Genomic DNA, 19,290 nt, shown 5'->3' with positions numbered 1-19,290 from the left:
CCCTCACTTCTCTTAAAATAACATCGTCAGTCACTGCCAGCATGTTTGCCTTGATCTGGGGAGCAGCAGACACAAGCAGAAAGCAGCAGGAAGGAATGAGTAAGGCGTTCAGGAGGTTGGGATGGATCATGACTGTGCACGAACAGGGGGCTGGAGACAGTGTTGCTCACCTGTTGGGAGTGGGAGGGAGGCGTGGCGGACTAAGTTGGAGGCTCCTCTCCACCTGCAAGGGACATCAGAGCTGTCAATGTTGACTTCCTGTCTGGTGGGTGAGAGAGTCAAGAGCAGAGGTGGTGAGGGGCTGTAGCTCAATGGTAAGGTACATGCTTTTCATCCAGAAGTATCTAGGTTCTGTTCCTGGGACCCCAGGGAACAAAGTTCAGTGGTAGAGCATCTGATCTGCATGCAGAAGATCCCAGGAGGCCTGGGAGAGAACTCTGTCTGAAATGATGGAGAGCCACTGCCAATCAGTGTAGACAATGCTGAGCTAGAAGGAACAATTGTCTGACTCAGTGCAAGGCACCTTCCCATGTTCCTGTGACCAAATGTGGCCCTTTGTCGGAAGGCAGAGCTGGGGTCCCAATCCTGGGGAGCTGGATCCCGGAGAGTTGGGAGAAGAGTATTCGGATGGATGGCAGAGGGAAGGGGGAGGAACTTCCCCCCTTTGGAGCGAAGACGAAACAGAGGAACTGCCAGTGATAAGGTCGCTTAGCAACGGGGAGCCTGAGCCCTCCCTGGACATTCTCACGCCTCCCCCTCTTTCAGGCTCAGAGCAAGAGGGGGAAGAGGGAGGGCTGCTCACAGCCGAAAAGCGGGGAGGCAGTTTATCATCAGCCCCTCCCCTATCCCCCATCCTGGAATCGGAAACTTCAGAAGAGGAGGGGGTGATGCTTCCCCCCTCACCGCGCAAACGCAGACAGCTGAAAAGACAGGAGAGAAGGGGGGGAAGGCGGGCAGTACCTGAGGGGCAGTTAAGGAGGAGCAAAAGATTGCGCGCCCGTTTGGCCCCTTCTTAAAGAACAGGCGGGAAGAAGTCCCTTGCTCTGTCAACTTTCTCCCAATGCCGCAGGACCTGTATCCCTGTATTGCTTCATGAGAAAACGCAGTCTTTGTTTGGACATTACCCTAATAAAACACGAATTAACTACAGCCGTTGGTCTGGTTCCTGAGTCACATCCTGGGCCTGACACCCTTCAGACCTTCCTATCTGGTCCTCAGGACTCTCCCCAACCACACCCCCTCTGTACAAGTCACACCCCATTCCTTGTATGTTTTTACCTGGCTGGTATGCATCCTTGAACTATGATAACACCTCTTGTTTGCCAGGATGGAGAGATGTGACTGGTGGATGTGTGCAGGGATGTAGTCATCTGGGGTCTGAGGGGAGGGTTGTAGACTTGTTTTTGGGAGCAAGGCAGCAGGATCCCTATGATTCCAGCATCCTATGAGCCAATCAGCATGAAAGGGGAGTGTGTTAGCCACTGAGAAGAGTCTTCTCACATGCTTCCTTGTCCTATCCTGCTGATTACAGCCAATCAGAGTAAAGGGAGGCAAGTCAGCCACTGAGAAGGCTCTTCTCAGTAGCTAACACTCTCCCCTTTCATGTTGATTGGCTCCTATGGACATCTGTTGTTCTGAGAGAAGGTGTTAATCTCAAGCTACCTGCAAAAAATGGGTGTGTGTATGTGCGACTCTCCTGAATTTGCCACTATGCTCCTGTGTGTACGTGGTAGAAATCTTTGACTTTGGTGTGACTGAAATATAGCCCAGGGTATGAAGGTAAGAGGCAGACCCATTGGTCTGCCCACTTTTACCTCTGGCCCCTTGCACCACTTGCATGTGGCCCTTGGAAGTTGCTCAGTGAGTTCCTCTGACAGGTTCCACAACCTTGGAGTTCAGAATATTAAGATGGATGGACCATCTGACTTAGGATAAGGCAACTTCATATATTTTTTGAGCTCAAACAGGGCCATTAATTCTTACCCAAAATTGATTCAGTAGCTCATTCCTTTGGGGCACATTGCTATAATCCCTTCTCCCCCTCCCCAAACTATTTGCGATAAAAACTTTTGCTAATATGAACATATCATTTATCTCTTTATGTTTGCAAACAGATCCTCTTGCATAGTAATACTGAGTTTTGTGGCATTTAATCTCAAGGAAATCTTCATAGAATCGCACCCTTAGCTATAGTATAAAAAGGGCATAGAGGCTTCTCCCTGTCCAGTCCTGGCATCTTAGTCTGCAATCCTATGTATATTACACAGGTGTAAGTGTCACTGAAGAGAGTAAGACTTTGTTCTGTGTAACCCTGCATAGGATTGCACAGTTAACCATTCACTGGAAGTTCTTGCATGTGAGATGTGTTTCCCTTTGGCACTTTTAAGTTGTGATTTTGTTTTGTTTTTTAATTCTTGCCCCAGTTGGTGCACATTTGCCTGCCAATGACCAGAAATTAAACATATTTGAACAATGCCTTTCAGGACCATGTGTTAAATTGCTTTCGTCCCAGATTGCTTTCCTCCCTAGCTGCATTTTCCCTTTATCCTGGACCATTTTTAAATGCACAAATGTTAGTGTATTTGTTGTGCAGGTTCCCTTTGTTCGCTTGTTGTTATCTTGAGCTGATATGGAAGGTAGAGCAGGGTAGTCTGAAAGGTTTGTGCTTCCCTTCTGTATGGAAGAAAGAATGTAGGGACCTGAGCCTGCAACCCTGTACTCGCTAGGGAAGGGAGAAAAAATTGATTCAGTTTGCATTTCAAGCCAAATTTATCAAAATCACACTTTCCAAAAGCAGCACGAGAACCGAAACACAGCCATCCTTCAAAATTCACAGTTATCTGAATTTTGTGTTGCAGTTCTCCAACTAAGCAATGTTTGCAAATATGCATAGATTAGGGGAAAGTGTGCATCAGAATGAATATATAAGTGAAAGCAACATACCAAAATGCAGCATAGTAGGAGAAGCAAAACTGTGTACATGAGTCAAAACTGCCAACAAAAATGTGTGTAGTAGGAGAAATTCTCACTAAAATGATGGAGAATTTTCATGAGGATATTTAAAAAAAAATCACAAATTGCTCCAGAAATATGGAGAACCGAATTTAAGATTGGATAAATAAATTAAGAGAACTGAAACTGACAGATCCCTTCCATCCGTAATCTCCCTTACCTGGGAGTAAGTCCCATTGAACTGAATGAGTCTGGGTGCTCAAGGTGCCTTATAGCAAGTCAGACCATTGGTCCATTTAATTCAGTATCATAGATAGTTACTGGCAACAGCTCTCTTGGGTTTCAGGAAGGAGTCTTTCCCAGCCTTACCTGGTGTTGAACCTAGGACCATCCTACCTCTGAGTAGACACATCTAGCATTGCCTCCTAAGAGTGTAACCCTTTAGGAACTCCCCACTTTTTCTGATCTCTAGTGGGTTCTCCTACCTCAAACTTGCTACAAACTAGGGCCACCCACCTGTCAATCACCTGACATGTCAGGTAAACTTTTTTGCCTGCAGGGGTGTTCAAAAGCCCTTTCAAAGCATGATTATGAACAGCACTTGAAAGGGGCTTCTGAAGATCCCACAGTCTGCTGACTGGCAGTCTTCAACAGCCCCTTCAAAGTGCTGTTTTGCTTAACTCGGTGCTATGTGAAGAAGTACCTCCTTTTTTTCTGTCCTGACTCTCCCAACGTTCAGCTTCATTGGATGACCCGAAATGATGAGAGAGGAAGAATAACTTATCCCTATTCACTTTCTCCCCACCGTGCATATTTGTATACACCTCTTATCATGTCTCCCCTTACTCACTTTTTTCCTAAACTGAGTTGCCCTGGAGGGAGAACATTTTCTCTCCCCCACCCCTCCAGTCCACCACTCATCCACTCAATCTGAAGCAATCCACTTCAGCTTTACTCACTAAAAAGAGAGTTCTAGAACTGTGGCTCTTAGACTTTTTTTGGAGGGGGACACTTGAAATTTGGTAAGGGTCTAGGCAGACCCCTTAACAAACTTTTTGTTTGTTCTGCAGATCAAAGTACATATGCACATCATATTTTGATAACTGTATTTTTTTCTGATGCAATAGATGCAACTCTTTTTACAAGCAAAGTTCTTTGAAATGAATCTTCATCTTCAACAAAAACAAAACAATTGCAAGGGTGGGTACAGATTTTCTAGTGCAGCGTTCCCCAACCTGGTGCCCTCCGGATGCTGTTTGACTCCAACTCCCACCAGCGTCTCAGGGATGATGGGATTTGTAGTCTAAACATCCATTGCTGCTTTACTCAATCCATTATGTGGATGAATAGAGGGAAGAGAATCTAGGGATCAGATGCATTCAACCTGTATCTGGACTACACTGCTTAAGACTGTTGGCAAGGGCTTACTTGGATGAATGTTCCCATACAACTTTCCCATACACATGCAACTCCTTGCACACAGAAAGGTAGCATGTCAGGGAGAAAGCTAGGCTAGAACTCTTCTCCATGACATGCTAGTTTTCTACATGCAGGGAGGCTGCTCTCAATGACAGGGCCACAATAGGACATGATAGAGGAGAAGAAATAGGTTCCTCTGGAATACTTCCCAAGGCATGTGAAGCTCATGGAAAACTAGGTCTACTAAGATATATATGTTGCTTCCTCCCCTCCCTTGGTCCCACTTTCCAGCTGTTTTCCATGGTCTCCATTCAACTTTCCTTAATAGGATTCTCCTTCTTGGCTCCTTACTCTGTTCTGGTTCTTCAGGATGACAGAAGGAGCAGAGCAGGCTAAAGAGTGGTTACCACAAGCGGGGAAATTGTATTCTCTACTTCACATGGCCTTTAAGAGGCTGGAATGGGCAATTCAGCAAAGTAGTGAAAAAGCCTTCATTACAACATGGCAGGTGGACAGACAGCTCATAGACAGGAAGGACTTCACTGCGTACCTCTGCTCTCTGCCATTAACTGCTTAATCCATTTCTCTCTTGCACATCTCCAGTTTTGTTTTCGTTTTGTGGTTGTGCTAGTCATGTGTGACCGAGCAGTGGATCCTAGAAACTAGTTTGTTGTATGGATGGTTACTTACACATAGGGATGTAAGGAGGCAGAGATTTCTGTCCCATCCTGCAGTCATCCCAGTCAGCACTGTTTCTGTTCTGCTACAGTTCAGCTTCCTCTAAAACCTACTTTATTCAACTTGTTGCCTGCTATGCTTTTCAGTAGAAGGGAAACCTCAAAAACAGTGCAGCAAATAATGCTTGCAAAAGGTTTGCAGGCTAAAAACAACAATAGTGTGATTCCCGTTTCTGACCTCGGATGAACATATGAATTGTGGCAATTTCCGCTCCCATTTCCATTTCCGACGGAATCCTCTGAGATCCTTACTTGCACATTAAGAGTTATGTGAACTTAAAAAATAGTAAAAAAGGTAAAGGTGTCCCCGCACTTATAGTGCGAGTTGTTTCCGACTCTTAGGGTGACGTCTTGCGACGTTTACTAGGCAGACCGTATATATGGGGTGGGATTGCCAGTTCCTTCCCCGGCCTTTCTTTACCCCCCAGCATATGCCGGGTACTCATTTGACCAACCACGGATGGATGGAAGGCTGAGTGGACCTCGAGCCCTTTTACCGGAGATTCGACTTCCTCCTTCCGTTGGAATCGAACGCCGGCCGTGAGCAGAGCTTCGGCTGCGTTACCACCGCTTACCACTCTGCGCCACATAGACAGTTTTGAAGCTGAAACGTTTTGTTAATAAAATAAAAACCTCTGGTTAATCACAATTACGTTTATATATATATATATATATAATTTGACTTGTGCAGAATTTTCATTATATAATATATTCTACATTTTTAACTTTTTCATGTGTGGTTCAGTATCTGTTTAACAATTATGTCATTATCTTTTCAGATAAGCCCTTTATAAAAACATTTTTGGTCAAAACAAGTTGAGCTTTTCCCCCCCTCCAAATAAAGAACCTATCCTTCTTTCTGGCATCTTTGAGATACAGGGCTTATCCACATGGGAGCATTAATTCATACTAAAGCTGCTGTTTTTACCTCCATTTTCTATTGGCACCGTCCACAGTAAGGGCTCAATGCCAGCCTCAAACACGGTGCTTTCTAATCACACTGAGGGGAAGGATCAATCATGCAATTTCCTAATGAACATGTCTTCTAATTTAACATTTCCACTCCCTCTGGCTGCTTGGCAACTGAGCATGCTCAGTTCTATCAGTTAGTTTCATTTTTTTAAAAAAACAACAACCTGGAAGTGCAATTATTTGTATTTTCACTGGTACAATACAGCTGAAATACAAATCCTTGTTTCAATAGTGTTACACTTTTGCGCACAAAGTTTGGGAGAAAAGAAAAATAAGGCACCATTTGCAGCAACATAAAAAAAGCTTGCAGAACAGGGGAGAGCAGCCGGAAGTTGTTTGTCAGCCTACAGGAAATTAAATGAAAGAAGGGAGGAGGAGGGAGTGGGCATGGAGAGGGGAGCGATTGACACACTCACCTAAAAGAATTGGAACAAAGTGTCTGCAAGCACTAGAGGTATGGACTGAATATGTTTTTTCCTTCCCTTTTTGTATTATCAGAGGATTGAGGTAGAACGGATTTACAGGGGGAAACTGCGTGATAGCTTCTATTTGCAAGTAACGTCATGTGAACCATGTGAATTAAAAGGGGATGTGAGTAGCACCAAACACACCATAAACCACCATGTAGATGAGCCCACAGTTTTCTTTTGGATACTGTGCGTAGTAGAATGCCAGGAAAGAAGGATCTTGGTCTTTTGCACAAGCAGCCAAAAGATCCTGCATTACCTCAGCCCCTTGTGGGAGCTTCAGTTTACATTAGGTTATGAAAAGGGGTGACCCTGACATCCTATATCACAGGGATGGGTAACGTCAGACCTGGGTGCCAAATGTGGCCCTCCAGGCCTCTTTGTTTGGCCCTCAGGACATCCGCAGACCACACGCTCCATCAACCCTGCTTTGCACCCTCCTTGATTGTCTTTTTCTGACTAGAATGTGTCCTTAAACTCTGATAATGCTTCTGACTTGTCTGGATGGAGAAGAGGGATGAGTGTCATGAACATGTGTTGCTTCACCCAGTTTTGCTTTGGGCCTGGCCGAACAACTGGCATGTGGCCCCTGAAAGGTTGCTTAGAAGGGGATGTGGCCTTCAGGCTGGAAAAGCTTCCCCATCCCTGTTAGAACGGGAGCCATTACCCAATTATAATATTTATTTATTTATTTCATTCCATTTCTATACCACCCTTAGCCTATGGCTCTCTGGGCGGTTCACAGCAAGGAATAAAATACAATACAGTAAAATAAAAATCAGATAAAATCACTAAAAACATACAGCTTGAACATGTAACACTTGGTATAAAATTAACTTAATAATAAACATTAGACATTAAAATGCCTGGGAGAATAAAAAGGTTTTAACCTGGCGCCGAAAAAATAGAAGAGTAGGCGCCAGGCGCACCTCATCGGGAGGACTGTTCCATAATCTCTGCCTGTTAGATGAACAATTGCAAGCAGCTATGGAGGTCAAGATGTGCTAGGTCAGTATCATGGGCCATCCTTCCTCAAGCCATCTGGACAAGTTGAATTTCACTGCGACTTACGAGCGCCAGGCAGGGGGCGCCTCCACTGCCCAGCCTGTATCCCTTGTCATCATGCAGGAACCTCACCCTATACCAGCCCCCAGCCCATACACCGTTGCTGACCACCACTAACACCATTACCGGGTCTACTCTGTCATTGTCGGGCAAGAGTAAGGAGGCTTCAGACAAAAACAGAATTAGGTTCTATTATATTGTTTAGATTTTCAATACTTGATGTTATGATGTTTTTGTATGTTTTTGCTTTGTATGTCGCCCAGAGTGGCTGGACAACCAGCCAGATGGGCGAATAATAATTACAATAAATAAATAAATAAGGTAGTAACCTGTCAATTTTTGGAATACGGCTTCCATCAGCCCAAGCCAGCGTGACCAATAGTCAGGGACAATGGGAGTTGCTGTCCCAAACATGTGAAGGGCCACAGGTTGGGCCAAGGCTGTCTTCCCCGGTGTGGAAAAAGCCAAAAGATCCACAGGCCAGGTGTGGGAGGAAAACTGAGTAGTCACCTGTAACCGGAAAGATGTGCTGTTGTGCAGCTGGCTTGATGAAGAGTCACCACCCTCCATACCACCCGCATGCTTTCCCTCTCTTGTGTGGTCTTTGGGATGCTCTCTCCTTCCATCCCATAAAGCCCAGTTATTTTGAACTGAGTTTGGAAGTAAGTGAACTTTTTTTTAAGGGATCTTGGAAAGAGGGGGGCACTGTGGATTATTCCTTCCTCCCCTTGTAGTTTGTGGTGATGGTGGTGCTGTTGCCAGGCTCCTTCATAGCACTCTGTGGGCAAAGCAGTGAAACCGACAGGGTGAGTGACAACTTGTTTACAGGTTTCCTTGAAGGGGCCTCTGGTATATTTCAATCTGTCAAAGTTGCTTTTCTTTCCTCAGAACAATGCTTGATTGTTGTGTAGGGTGTTTTTTTCCCCTTTCCCCTGCACAGAGTGAGAGTTTTTCATGTTTTTTATTTTTAAATGAAGAAGTGGTAGGTATATAATATACATATAATCTCTCTCTCTCTCTCTCTCTCTCTCTCTCTCTCTCTCTCTCTCTCACACACACACACACACACACACACACACACACACACACACACACACACACGTCTGGAAATATTGAATACTGTCCTTAGATGTTCAGTTTTTTCCCTATCTCTCGCTCCCCTTTTTTCTAACTCCCCTCAATGAGTTGCTAAGTGCTTTTCTGTATTAAGTAGGCAGCCCTTGTTTAAGTTTCTTTTGACCATTGATCTCTCTTCCCCCACCCCATTTGTCCCCCTCCCCCAAGAAGATCTTTCCCTCTACAAAGAGTGAAGTGAGGGATGTGTGGCTTGTGTGGTAGATCATTGTGGTTAACAGAATCTCGCAAGGATTTTTTTTAAAAAATGGTGCAAGTGCACACCTATATGTTCACTCCCTGCCTGTGCAATGTAGACCTTTACATATAGATGCATATTTAATATAATACATTTCAACATCCCGTTCAGGTACTGAGCCTCTTCCCCCCACATTGCATCCCTCCCACATTACGGGTTATGGGGAAGGTTGGGTCTGAGTAAAAGAATGTGCTCAAAGTCCTTCCATGAAGTGATGCTGCTGTGTGTGCTGTTTTTGTTGTGCAAACTCTCTACCATTGATGCTGGCAGAGAAAGTGAGAAATTGGGAAGAAAGCTTTTTCAACTGATTTCTTTCCCCCACCCCTTCTTAAAAATTAAGTCAGCTGCTGGTGGTGGTGATGGGGTGATCTTTACTGGCAGAATGAGATTGGGATATTTCAAGTGTGTGTCCCACCAAATCAAGATATAGAAAATATAGGCGTGTACATATATTTGGCCACACCGGAGCAGGTCCGAGACAGGGGGATCGACCAAGACGGTGCATTTCTATTTAATCTGCATTTCTGAGAAGTGTTAGAGATGCACATGTTTCACCCCATCCCCAGTCTCCTCCTGAGCACTTTCTGTAGAAAGTGAGGAGTGAGACCAGGTGATGATCATACTTTTGCCAGCAGAAATTTTAGTCGCGATTTTTTTTTTAATGACACTATCCTGTATGAGACTTTAGATCTTTCAGATGTGTATCACAGTAGTGGGGATGATGACTTTTTTTGGGGGGGGAGTGGAGAAGAGGGGAGAATGAAAGGAGCTGATTTCGCGAGTGTGTGTGTGCGTGCGTGTGTGTGGTGGCGGTGACTCGGAGAGAGGCGATAAAGGCAAGGCGGACTGGCACCCTGAGGTTGGCGGATGCTTCTGCTGCTTGTCAGACCCCAGCCATGTGGCGCAGCTGTGGGGGGAGCTTGCTCAACACCGTCTCCTCCAGCTAAAGTGTGCTACCCCTTTAAGAGACTGGTCAAGGGAGTCCTAGCTCCGAGAGAGAGAGCGAGAGAGAGAGGAGAGAGAGCGAGAGAGAAAAATCAATCGGTTTAGGAGGTTTGGATTCACTTGACAGGTTCAGTTGGAGGCGATCATAGCTGGCTACTGTGACAAAGGGAAAATTTGTGCATTTTTTTTTCCAGCATGCTAACTGACCCTGATTTACCTCAGGAGTTTGAAAGGTGAGTCCAGGAGATCCGAGTGTGTGTGCCGTGTGTGTGTCTCTCTCTCTATATGTATCTGCTTTGCATACATTTCGCTGTTGGTGCGCGTTTGTGTGTGTTGAAATATTATGAGGACGATCGGAGATCTTTCCGCGGCCACGCAATGTTGATAAAGTGCAACTTTATGAGTGTCTATATGCGATTTTAAAAAAAAAATCCGGAGTAGTAAAAAAAACCAAAAACCACAGAACAGAAACCCTGCACTTTATCTCCTTCCCAGCATGCAGCAATGTCAGATTACTACTGATCTGTGTTTTGCTGTTTATTCCCCCCCCGCGCGCGCACCGTTCCCATCTCCTGAACTAGATTGAAAGGGATCAGCCAAAGTCCTGTAACCGACTTCGACAGCGATGCCTTCGGATTTTGTTGAACTCCTTGCTAGAGATTTGAATGAACATCATCATGACTGCGTATCGCTCTCGGTCTCTCCTCCCCCCCTTCCCTGTCTCTTCCCTCCTCGTTCCTCTCCCTCCCCTCTTCTCCCGGCTCCTTCTCTGAATTAATTTACTAGATAATGAGAAGCAACAATGTCATAGGAGGTAGTGGGCTGTTTCTTTCTTTTTCTTTTTTGGTCTTTATTGAAAAAGAGGGAGGGAGGGAGAAAATATCTCTTTTTAAGGGAGCGTTTCCTGGAATGAATGGAAGAGGTGGCTTTAAACTTCCAATTTGTTCCTTCCATTGGGGAAAAGAAAAGTTTCTTGGAAGCACATGACTTTTTGGGGGGTGGAGGTTAGTGTCGATCTAAGAGGACTGACTGTTTGGGAGGCAGGTTAACAGCATCCCAAGCTTTGAGAAAGCCAAACCATCAATTAAAACGGAGAAAGTGGGTTTGGGAAAGTATGTGGGGCGGGGGGGGGAGTCTCCGTTCTGAATTTATCACCGGTACTTCTTTTTGACCGTGTGTCAAAACCTGCTATTTTGATTTACGACTTGTTTGGTTTACCATCCTCTTCTCTAGGACCTCCACCACCCTAAGCATGCACTTGCCAAAGTTTAGAAGTCCTTCAACTCCTGGCAGTTATTGAGGTCTAGATTCCAAGCCTCCTCCCATGGACTGTTTAGCACACATAAATCTTGACTTTTCCTAAATATGTTTGAAGATTCAGCTCCGCCACTTCTCCACTCTTTCCTCGGGAAAGCCAGAATCCTCCCCCTCCAGCGAGGAGTCCCCCCTCCCCTTTTCTGTATTTTTAATCGTGTAATAATCCTTGTTTGGCTGTAAGAAGGAGGAAGTCGAACTTTGCATTTCTAAGTGGGTCTTTTAAAAAAAAAAAGGAAAAGGGGAGTTTGAAAATTGTCAGGTTGCATACTTCCTAGCTTCCCCTCCCCACGTTTCAGGAAAGCTACATTCTGCATAAACATTTGGTTGCATCTGACTATGTAATGCAAGCTAGGTGATAGACCAGCTGGTAAAAAATATGGTAAGTCAAGCTGTTCAGCGTTCAGATTGCTGAATTTGATAGTAAAAGGCGCGCGCGCCGGGGGGGGGGGAGAGAATATCCGTCAAACATCTTAAGAAGGCAGAGAAGGTGTAGATTACGAGAGAACAAACTAGCCAAGGATGTATTGGTACATCTATACATGCATGCATCTGTATGTGTATACATTGGTGTGTGTGCAATTATATAGCTATATATCTGCAACCGAATCAGCAAGGGGAGGGGGATTTGTTGTTGTTTTTTTTAAAAAAAAATCTGCTTGTTTTGGAACTCTGTCCTCGACAGAAAACACTTTGGGCTGGCACTTCTGAACGCCTTCCAAGGTTTTATTTGATCCAATTAATTTCTCTCCTTTGTTTAAAATCACTGACATTTCCTACACACACACACACACTTCCTCCCCCATAATATAGTGATACGGACATACCTGGGAGAACTTAACTGTTTTATCTGCGTGAAAACCCTAAGTTAACTTGGCGATAACTGGTTTCTTCTTGGGGTGGGGGGAACACAAAAGAACTTGACGGATATTCTGCCCAGTATGTCCACAGCGACATGCATGGAAATATGTACACTGTTTTTGTTTTGTTTTGTGTTTAACTTTTGCTATGAGCGGAATAGGTGCAAAAGACACATAGGAGAGTAAATGGTGTTTTCTGTCTGGTGTGCATGCCCTGTTTTGAAGGACCTCGCTTTCATTTTCATTTTGAAACTTAAGTTCTGAGCTGATAAAAGTACTAGATTGCCCTTTCTTTTTTATCCTTCTGATGAGGTGTGTGTTCAGAGTTTTACTCTCTTTGTGGGGGGAAATGGTTAAATAATCCATATGTTACTAGCCTTAACAGACATGTGGCTATCATGGTGTATAGACAGACATGATCAAATGAAAGGGAGAAAAAGGAAACCTTGCCATATAATTCTTTTTATTTACCATTTTCCATCTGTGGTTTTAGCTGGTAATACAAACCAATATCTCTGTTAATCATTACCATTTGTTTACATTCTCTGTGTTTGACTGTAGTTACACACACATGCAGAACTGTACAGGTTGTGGGTTTTATTTACAACAGGACATGTACAATTCACATGAAAATCCATGTAGCATAGATCGATAACGGATAGTCTTGAAATCCACCCCCCCCCGAGCCTAATGTGATTTGTGCATTTTGCTGAAATTAGTATTCCTAACTACATTGTTACTAATGTGTACAAGGCCCATTTTGTATAGAGTGTATGGTGGACTACAAGGGAATATTGATTTTATGTTCCAGGCAATTTTGGTAGTAGCTCAGTTCTCAGTCACCAAGTTCTTCTCAAATACCCTTTTCAGGAAGATATTTTTCTCATTGCCTTTTATATCATTTTGATTTACGTTAAAACTTTCAGAACTTCACCTTAAACTTTGTGGGGAAGCTGTTGGCTTGCATAGAAAAGGAAGTGATCCGCTTTCTGTTTTGATTTGTTTGTTTCCTCCCCTCCCTTTGGCTTTTAAGTTTGGTAATACAGAACCCTAGAATGAAAACTGGCCACAGCATCCCGCAGAAAGGGAGGGATGAATCCGTGGCAATATTACCATCAGTGAATTAGCTGTTAGTTGATCCAGACTTAGGACAGGTTTAGCATATACAGAGAGATTGTTCTTCCCTTTTTAATCATGAAGGATTCTACCAAAAAGAAAGAAAAAAACCAGACAGCTGAAATGTTGAGGGCAAGACTTCAGAATTAAAAGGGTTGGGGAGATTATAGCTAGAACAAGCTTCCTGTTTCTCTGGAATTATTGAGTGGTGAGTTTTGATTAGTGGTACTTGTGATGGTCAAATTTCATGCTACGATGTGCATTAAAAATAGGATAGAGAAATGGTGTACTTCAGTCGGTACAAAAGGCAAGGCAAGGTGAAGTTTTGATGTTCAGGAGCAATTCATGGAAAGAACCTGTAACTCCAGTATTATGAACTTTTATGTGAAATTGACAAGAACAAATTAAGAGCTCAGAAATGCCTGGCATAAACATTGAGTGCTTCATAAAATCTTGTCAATGAATACAAAAGGGGCTGCTGGACAATATTCATGTTGTGTGGAATGTTTTTAAACCTAAAGTAACTGGCACATGTCATGATGTCCCTGTAGACCCAGAGAACAGGCATCTAAAGATGGTTTGAGATGGACACATGAATTCATGTGCCTTCAAAGTTGAAAGGTGGGTTTTTTTCTTAGTAAAGAATCACGGACTAAGGAAAGGATGTGCCATGTGGAATATTTATATTCACTTGCTCGAAAAAAAAATACAGGGGAATTTTAAACCAGTAGCTGACAAGGAAAGTTCAAGGCGTTTTGTTTTTTTTAAAAAAAGAAGTCTACAGGGCAACAACATTTTTTGTGGATTGTATTGTTCTTGTTACCTGTGCCTCCTCCTGCATTTGTTTTGGTTTTCTTCCAGTGCCACTAAATGACAAAATCTTCTTCCCATATGGCAATTTTGTCTTAGCTAAAGTTTCCCAGGAGACTCTTCTCCTGCCTCACTTGCCCCGTGGAGGTTGCAAAGGTGGAAAAATTGAGACCCTTCCACCAATGGGCTGGGTCAGAATGGTATGCCACAATGTTCTTCTAAAGTGAATGTATTATAGTTTCCCCCCCTCCCCTTAAAAAGCCAAAGTGTGCGGTGATGCTGATGCATGGTGCATTGCATCATTTAATGTCCATGCTACCGCCACTCCTGCATTTTCCTGTTTTCCTTGCTGGGTCCCATGGCCTGGGAATAGCTGCCCACATTCATTTTGTCCAAACAAAATTTGTCCTACTGACATCTCTCTCTGCATGAAAGCAGGAGAAATAATGTGTTTTCAGCGTGTTCATTTGGCACAGTTTTTGAAGTGATTTTGCACACTTTTTTAAAAAAAGGAACTCGAGGAAACATGTTGGCTGTAACTTGTGTGAGAGTTTGGGTGTTCCTTTGTTTTTGTTTTTTAGCTTGTCACCTGTAGATTTAAATGAAAATTCCGGTAAATTTGTCTCTCTGCACCAAGAATTGCAAGGCATGGCTGCAACTATTTCTGAGGGAGCTGAGAAGTGACCCAGTCAATAGAAGGAGCCTTGTGGCACCTCAAGGCAAATGTAGAATTTAAGATGACCAGAGTCCTGGATGGCTAGCTTGTTGTTGGCACTCGAGGGGTTAATTTGAGAAGTGGCAGGGAGAGGGGTGGGTGGCCAGTCTGTTCCCCCCCATCCGTAGCCCCACAGTCAAGACATGCAACTTTAAAAGGTTTGCTGTGAGTACAGTGTGGGTGCCAGCTACCTTGAAAAGCGAGGCGGGGGAGATTGTTTCCCTTTTCCGCCTCTCGTCCAGAGACATTAAGCATAATGAATGCATGAGGTATTTACAGCTTCTTAGGGAGCTTTTAACTAGCAGCTATATCTGTGTCGGAGCCTTATTAAAAATGTGACAACCTGTCTTGTTGTTTTAGCCATGGTGCTTTCTGATAGCGATTGAAGAAGTTTCTCTTGGCTTTTTAGGAAATCTATATTTTGCTTTTGATCAGGCTGCATTTATTTAACTGGCAAATGTGCGTAGAGATATATATCAATATAGATGAACAATTGAATAACTGACTGAGCAATGTCACTTTGGATAATTTATCGCATTGGTTATTTTCTTATGGCATAACAATCATTATTGTCTACCCTTTAGTGAGGTAGAGTAAGGATTACTGACATTTATGTCCCCCTCCACCCTTCACAGTGATTTCATTGGTAATAACTTCACCAAAATTATAAAGTTCGGGAAGGACCCCTGCCCCAAATGCAGGTCACACTGACCTTTTGAGAACATGATGATTTTTAGGATAATCTTCTCAAATAGTTGCACTCCTTTTTGGCTCTTGCTAAGGATCGTGTTTGAGAAAAATAGAATCTTGGGGCATGGAACATAGCTGAAACAAAAATAGGTTTCATGTCATTTGGAAACATCCCCATATTTCTGATATTCAGAATATGGATAAATTAGCATGCATTTAAAAAAAATCATATGGAAATAGTAAAGAAAATCAGCTTGGAGCAATTATTAGGCTGAGGAGCTTGGTTAAACTTATCCCCCCTCCTCTCTTTGCCCCCAAGTGTACTCTTTAATTAACATGGACTAAATTAGTAATATATTGAAAGGTGTGGTTTCATTTTTGTGAACTTCTGCTAGAAATTTTAAATAATATGACTGTTACTGAATATCAGTTCTTCAGGGTGATTTGAGTGAGAGGTTTATTTCTTAAAGTCAGGAGACCAGTTCAGGGTTGAGTTCAATTTTCAGCTCCATTTTTATTGGTTTCTCCTCCGAATCTTCCTGTTCCAAAGCCCTGTTTAGTCTGGCTCGCTTCTGCTCTGGAGATCGTGCAGTGTCTAATCCAACTCAACCACTAGGGGGGCATTTGTGAGCAGAGACAGTACCTTCCATTCCAGATAATAACCATCTCACCTCAGCAATGCTGTTATGCTAATATTTCTAAACTTTGCTAAGTAGAGAAGCTTTTGCTGCTGAAAAGTTGTCTCCGAACCATCGTATCTTTGTTGCACAATAGACCTGTTTACAGAGGAGTCAATGGGAGGGAAGACCCAGTTTCCTAGATATCCAGTGCTGAGTCTGTCTTTTCAAAGGATATGCTAAAAGTCCATAAAGTGAGGAACTGTGGCATTAATACGGGGCAATTATATGGGTGTTTCTCCTGGTGGGAGGGATGGAATGGATTGAGGCATAAAGAAATGAACCAAAACTCCAACTGCCACAAACATCAAAGCTTAATCTATTGAGATTTGGTTGCGGAAGTTGTTGACAGTTTTCGTCTGTTTGTTTTTCTAGAGTGCTTGACATATCTGGCTACCCTGTCCTTTGGCCACTGTACGTGTTAACTAATTTACTGGAGTGGATATAATAATTAGAAATATCCAAAGCACGGTACAAGTACGTTGTGTTAACAGAGGCTGGTAATTTTACACCTTGGAAATCAGCATTGCACCTGCTCAAGGGAGAGAGATTATTGACATCCCAGTCCGATAGATATGTGTAGCTGTGATGGTGCGCTAGGAGGTTCATAGCGAGAGAGCCATAGCAGCAGCCTGTACAAGGAAATGGGAACAAGTGAATCTCACTATGCCATGAGTTTCAGTCCCATTCCGGATAGGTTTTAACATTATTTTCATGAATTCTTACATACCAAAGACCAACTCCAAAATTATTGCACATAATTATATAAAGCATTTGTGATGGCCGATAGTTAAGGGCATGATCTAGCCAAAGTGAAACACTTTAAAGTCCAGTTGATTTCAATGGGAGAATTAAACACATGCTTAAGTATCCCCCTCCCCCCATTGAATCAACAAGACTTGACTGGATCATTCTCTGGGTTCTAACAAGTATCATCAATGCAAATTGTTTTAATAATCTCCATTTAAACCAAATTCAGAAAGTTATTAGGAGCTTCTTGATTTGTCTTTTCTCTTGGGATAAACTGCTTAGTAAAGGTCCCCATTGCTCTTGGAAATAGTTTGTTAAAGATCTCCACTGACCTTTTATATCCTAATATCTTAAATACAAATAAGTGAGATATTAGCTTTATTACATTCCACGTTGTTCCAGAGCCATTCTTCTTTAATTGGAACACTTTGTGATATCCATTGTCTGGCAAACACGATCCTTGCAATCCCAGCCATAATAAATACTATACCTTGGGGTAAGTTTTGCTTAAGGAACTAGATCCTTCGCATAATTTAGGAGGAAGGTGAAAGGATTAAGTGACAGTCTTGGACCCAGGATTTCCTCAATTATGTTAACACACATACCCTAAAAGGTTCTTAGTCTTTGTGAAGTGCCTCCATGGATGTACAAAATCCCATTAATAAAAGGCTGTTGCTCAATACATGGAGATGTGCGCTGGTGCAGATACACCTATGGTGGCCCCAAAATGTCTCTTGAATACATCATTGTTGACTCATTCTCCAGTTTCAACCGTGTGCACACTGGTTATATTCCATGAAGCAGCTTTGTGCAAAGCCTTTCTATAGGAACCGATCCTTTTGCCAGCAGAGTAGCACAAACCCACAATGTTGTACTAGTGTGAAGTCTTAGTTTAGCTCCCAACACACCCGTGCGCTTGCTGGTCATAACGCCCCAGCTATATGGTGGAATGATTCATTCAGAAGATCAGGTTCATTTCCACAGATCTAAAGATAACAGGTGTTGATATTGGTAAATTATAATGAGTATGTTGAAATCCTCCTTGCTGTTTTAATCTTTTTTCTCCCACTGCAAGCATCACATCTGTACACATGTATCATTCTTCTGTCAAAGGGGTCTTTCAAACTCATGAGATACGTCAAGGTATTTGTGTGTGCGTGTGTGCGTGCTTGTGATTAACACACACACACGTATTCTGTCTGTGTTGTGGGTGTCCTTATGTTTTTTAAAAATGTTTTTATTAAATGCTGTACAATGCTGTGAAATGCTATGTTTTATATTTTTGTTGCTGAGGATAAACAGTATACACTCCTTCCACTAATTTGGATTATGTTTCATCCTATCTTTAACAAAAGCCTTTTAATTCTGAAATCTTGCAAAGTCCTGATCAGAAAGATGCTTGCCTCATATCGAGTAGAACCATTGCTCAGAGGGTTTTTGTTTGTTTGTCTGGGATGATAAAGCTTTTGTATACATTTAAATAATGAACACCCTGATCTACAGTTCCAATTAGTGAGTGTACTCCAGTACTATAGTAGGCAGACTGTTTGGGTTAGAACTGGGAGTTGGGTTCAGGTACAAAGACTTGTTGCATGGTCTTTGACCAAACTAGTATTTCCCATTCTCCAATAAAGAATAAGGATGGGATCAACATTTTGATGCTGGTTCAATTTTAGTTCCGTTGAACTTTCTTTTGGTACCTCTCTGTTGGGGATCAGTGTTTGCTATTTGTGATCAATAGCGATTCATTTCCCCCCCACACACAAAAATACTGATATTTTTAAAATATCATTTTTCATAGATTTTTTTTTAAAAATGATATTTTCAAATTAAGGAAAATATCAATATTAATATCAGTATTTTGAGGAAAATATTGATATTAATACTAATATTTTGAGGCTTTTATTAAAAAAGAAAAGTCTGCTTCAGCCGTGAAAACCCGATCCTCAAATAAATAGGAAATCTGGTATCAAATTTGAATTTTACTCAATTTGAGCACATCTCTAGTAAGGAACACACATTGGTAAAGATGGGTGAATCTGTCTATTTCCAATTTGTTTCAGTTTCATATTTTTTACCCATAATTCTGTTCTGTTTTCATATTAATCTGTGATATTTTTTAAAAAAAATCTGTGTATTTTAAAACATATATACATATGTCATTTTGCTCAAACTTATTTAAATGTGTGCTTTCTTTCAAAATATATATTTAAATGTGTATTTTGTATGATTAAGCTGTCGGGAACAATGTCTCAACTTTTGGAGAAGGAGAAAATCTAGTAGATTGCTAAACTCCAATCCACACATGAGTATAAGAGGTGCAAATAAAAGTCATGTTGTGTAGGAATTTACTAAGATTCTTGCACAATGCTTTTGTAATTCATCCCACCAGATTTGTTGACAACCACCAGCTGTGATTGCTTTAAAAA

General features: G+C 42.4%; 1 protein-coding gene across 12 annotated transcripts in view; it reads left to right on the top strand.

Moving 5' to 3' along the window:
• Window positions 1-19,290, top strand: part of SOX5 (SRY-box transcription factor 5) — a 1,141,232-nt gene that overhangs the window by 578,097 nt on the left and 543,845 nt on the right. Inside the window, exon 1 of one of the 12 annotated variants that reach the window (XM_061638407.1) lies at window positions 10,063-10,162. The exons of 7 other annotated variants lie outside the window; for them this stretch is intronic. In XM_061638407.1, the coding sequence (XP_061494391.1) occupies window positions 10,125-10,162 (38 nt within the window). In that variant the 5' untranslated portion in view covers window positions 10,063-10,124. Of the gene's footprint in view, window positions 1-10,062; window positions 10,163-19,290 lie in introns of those variants that run through there. 4 more of the 12 variants (XM_061638408.1, XM_061638418.1, XM_061638412.1 and 1 more) reach the window with 4 other exon arrangements.

Source organism: Rhineura floridana, chromosome 8, assembly GCF_030035675.1.
Source record: "Rhineura floridana isolate rRhiFlo1 chromosome 8, rRhiFlo1.hap2, whole genome shotgun sequence".
In the NCBI taxonomy this organism is placed as follows: Eukaryota; Metazoa; Chordata; class Lepidosauria; order Squamata; family Rhineuridae; genus Rhineura; species Rhineura floridana.
The sequence above is the reverse complement of the archived record's forward strand: the minus strand, read 5'-3'. Positions and strand labels throughout refer to the sequence as shown.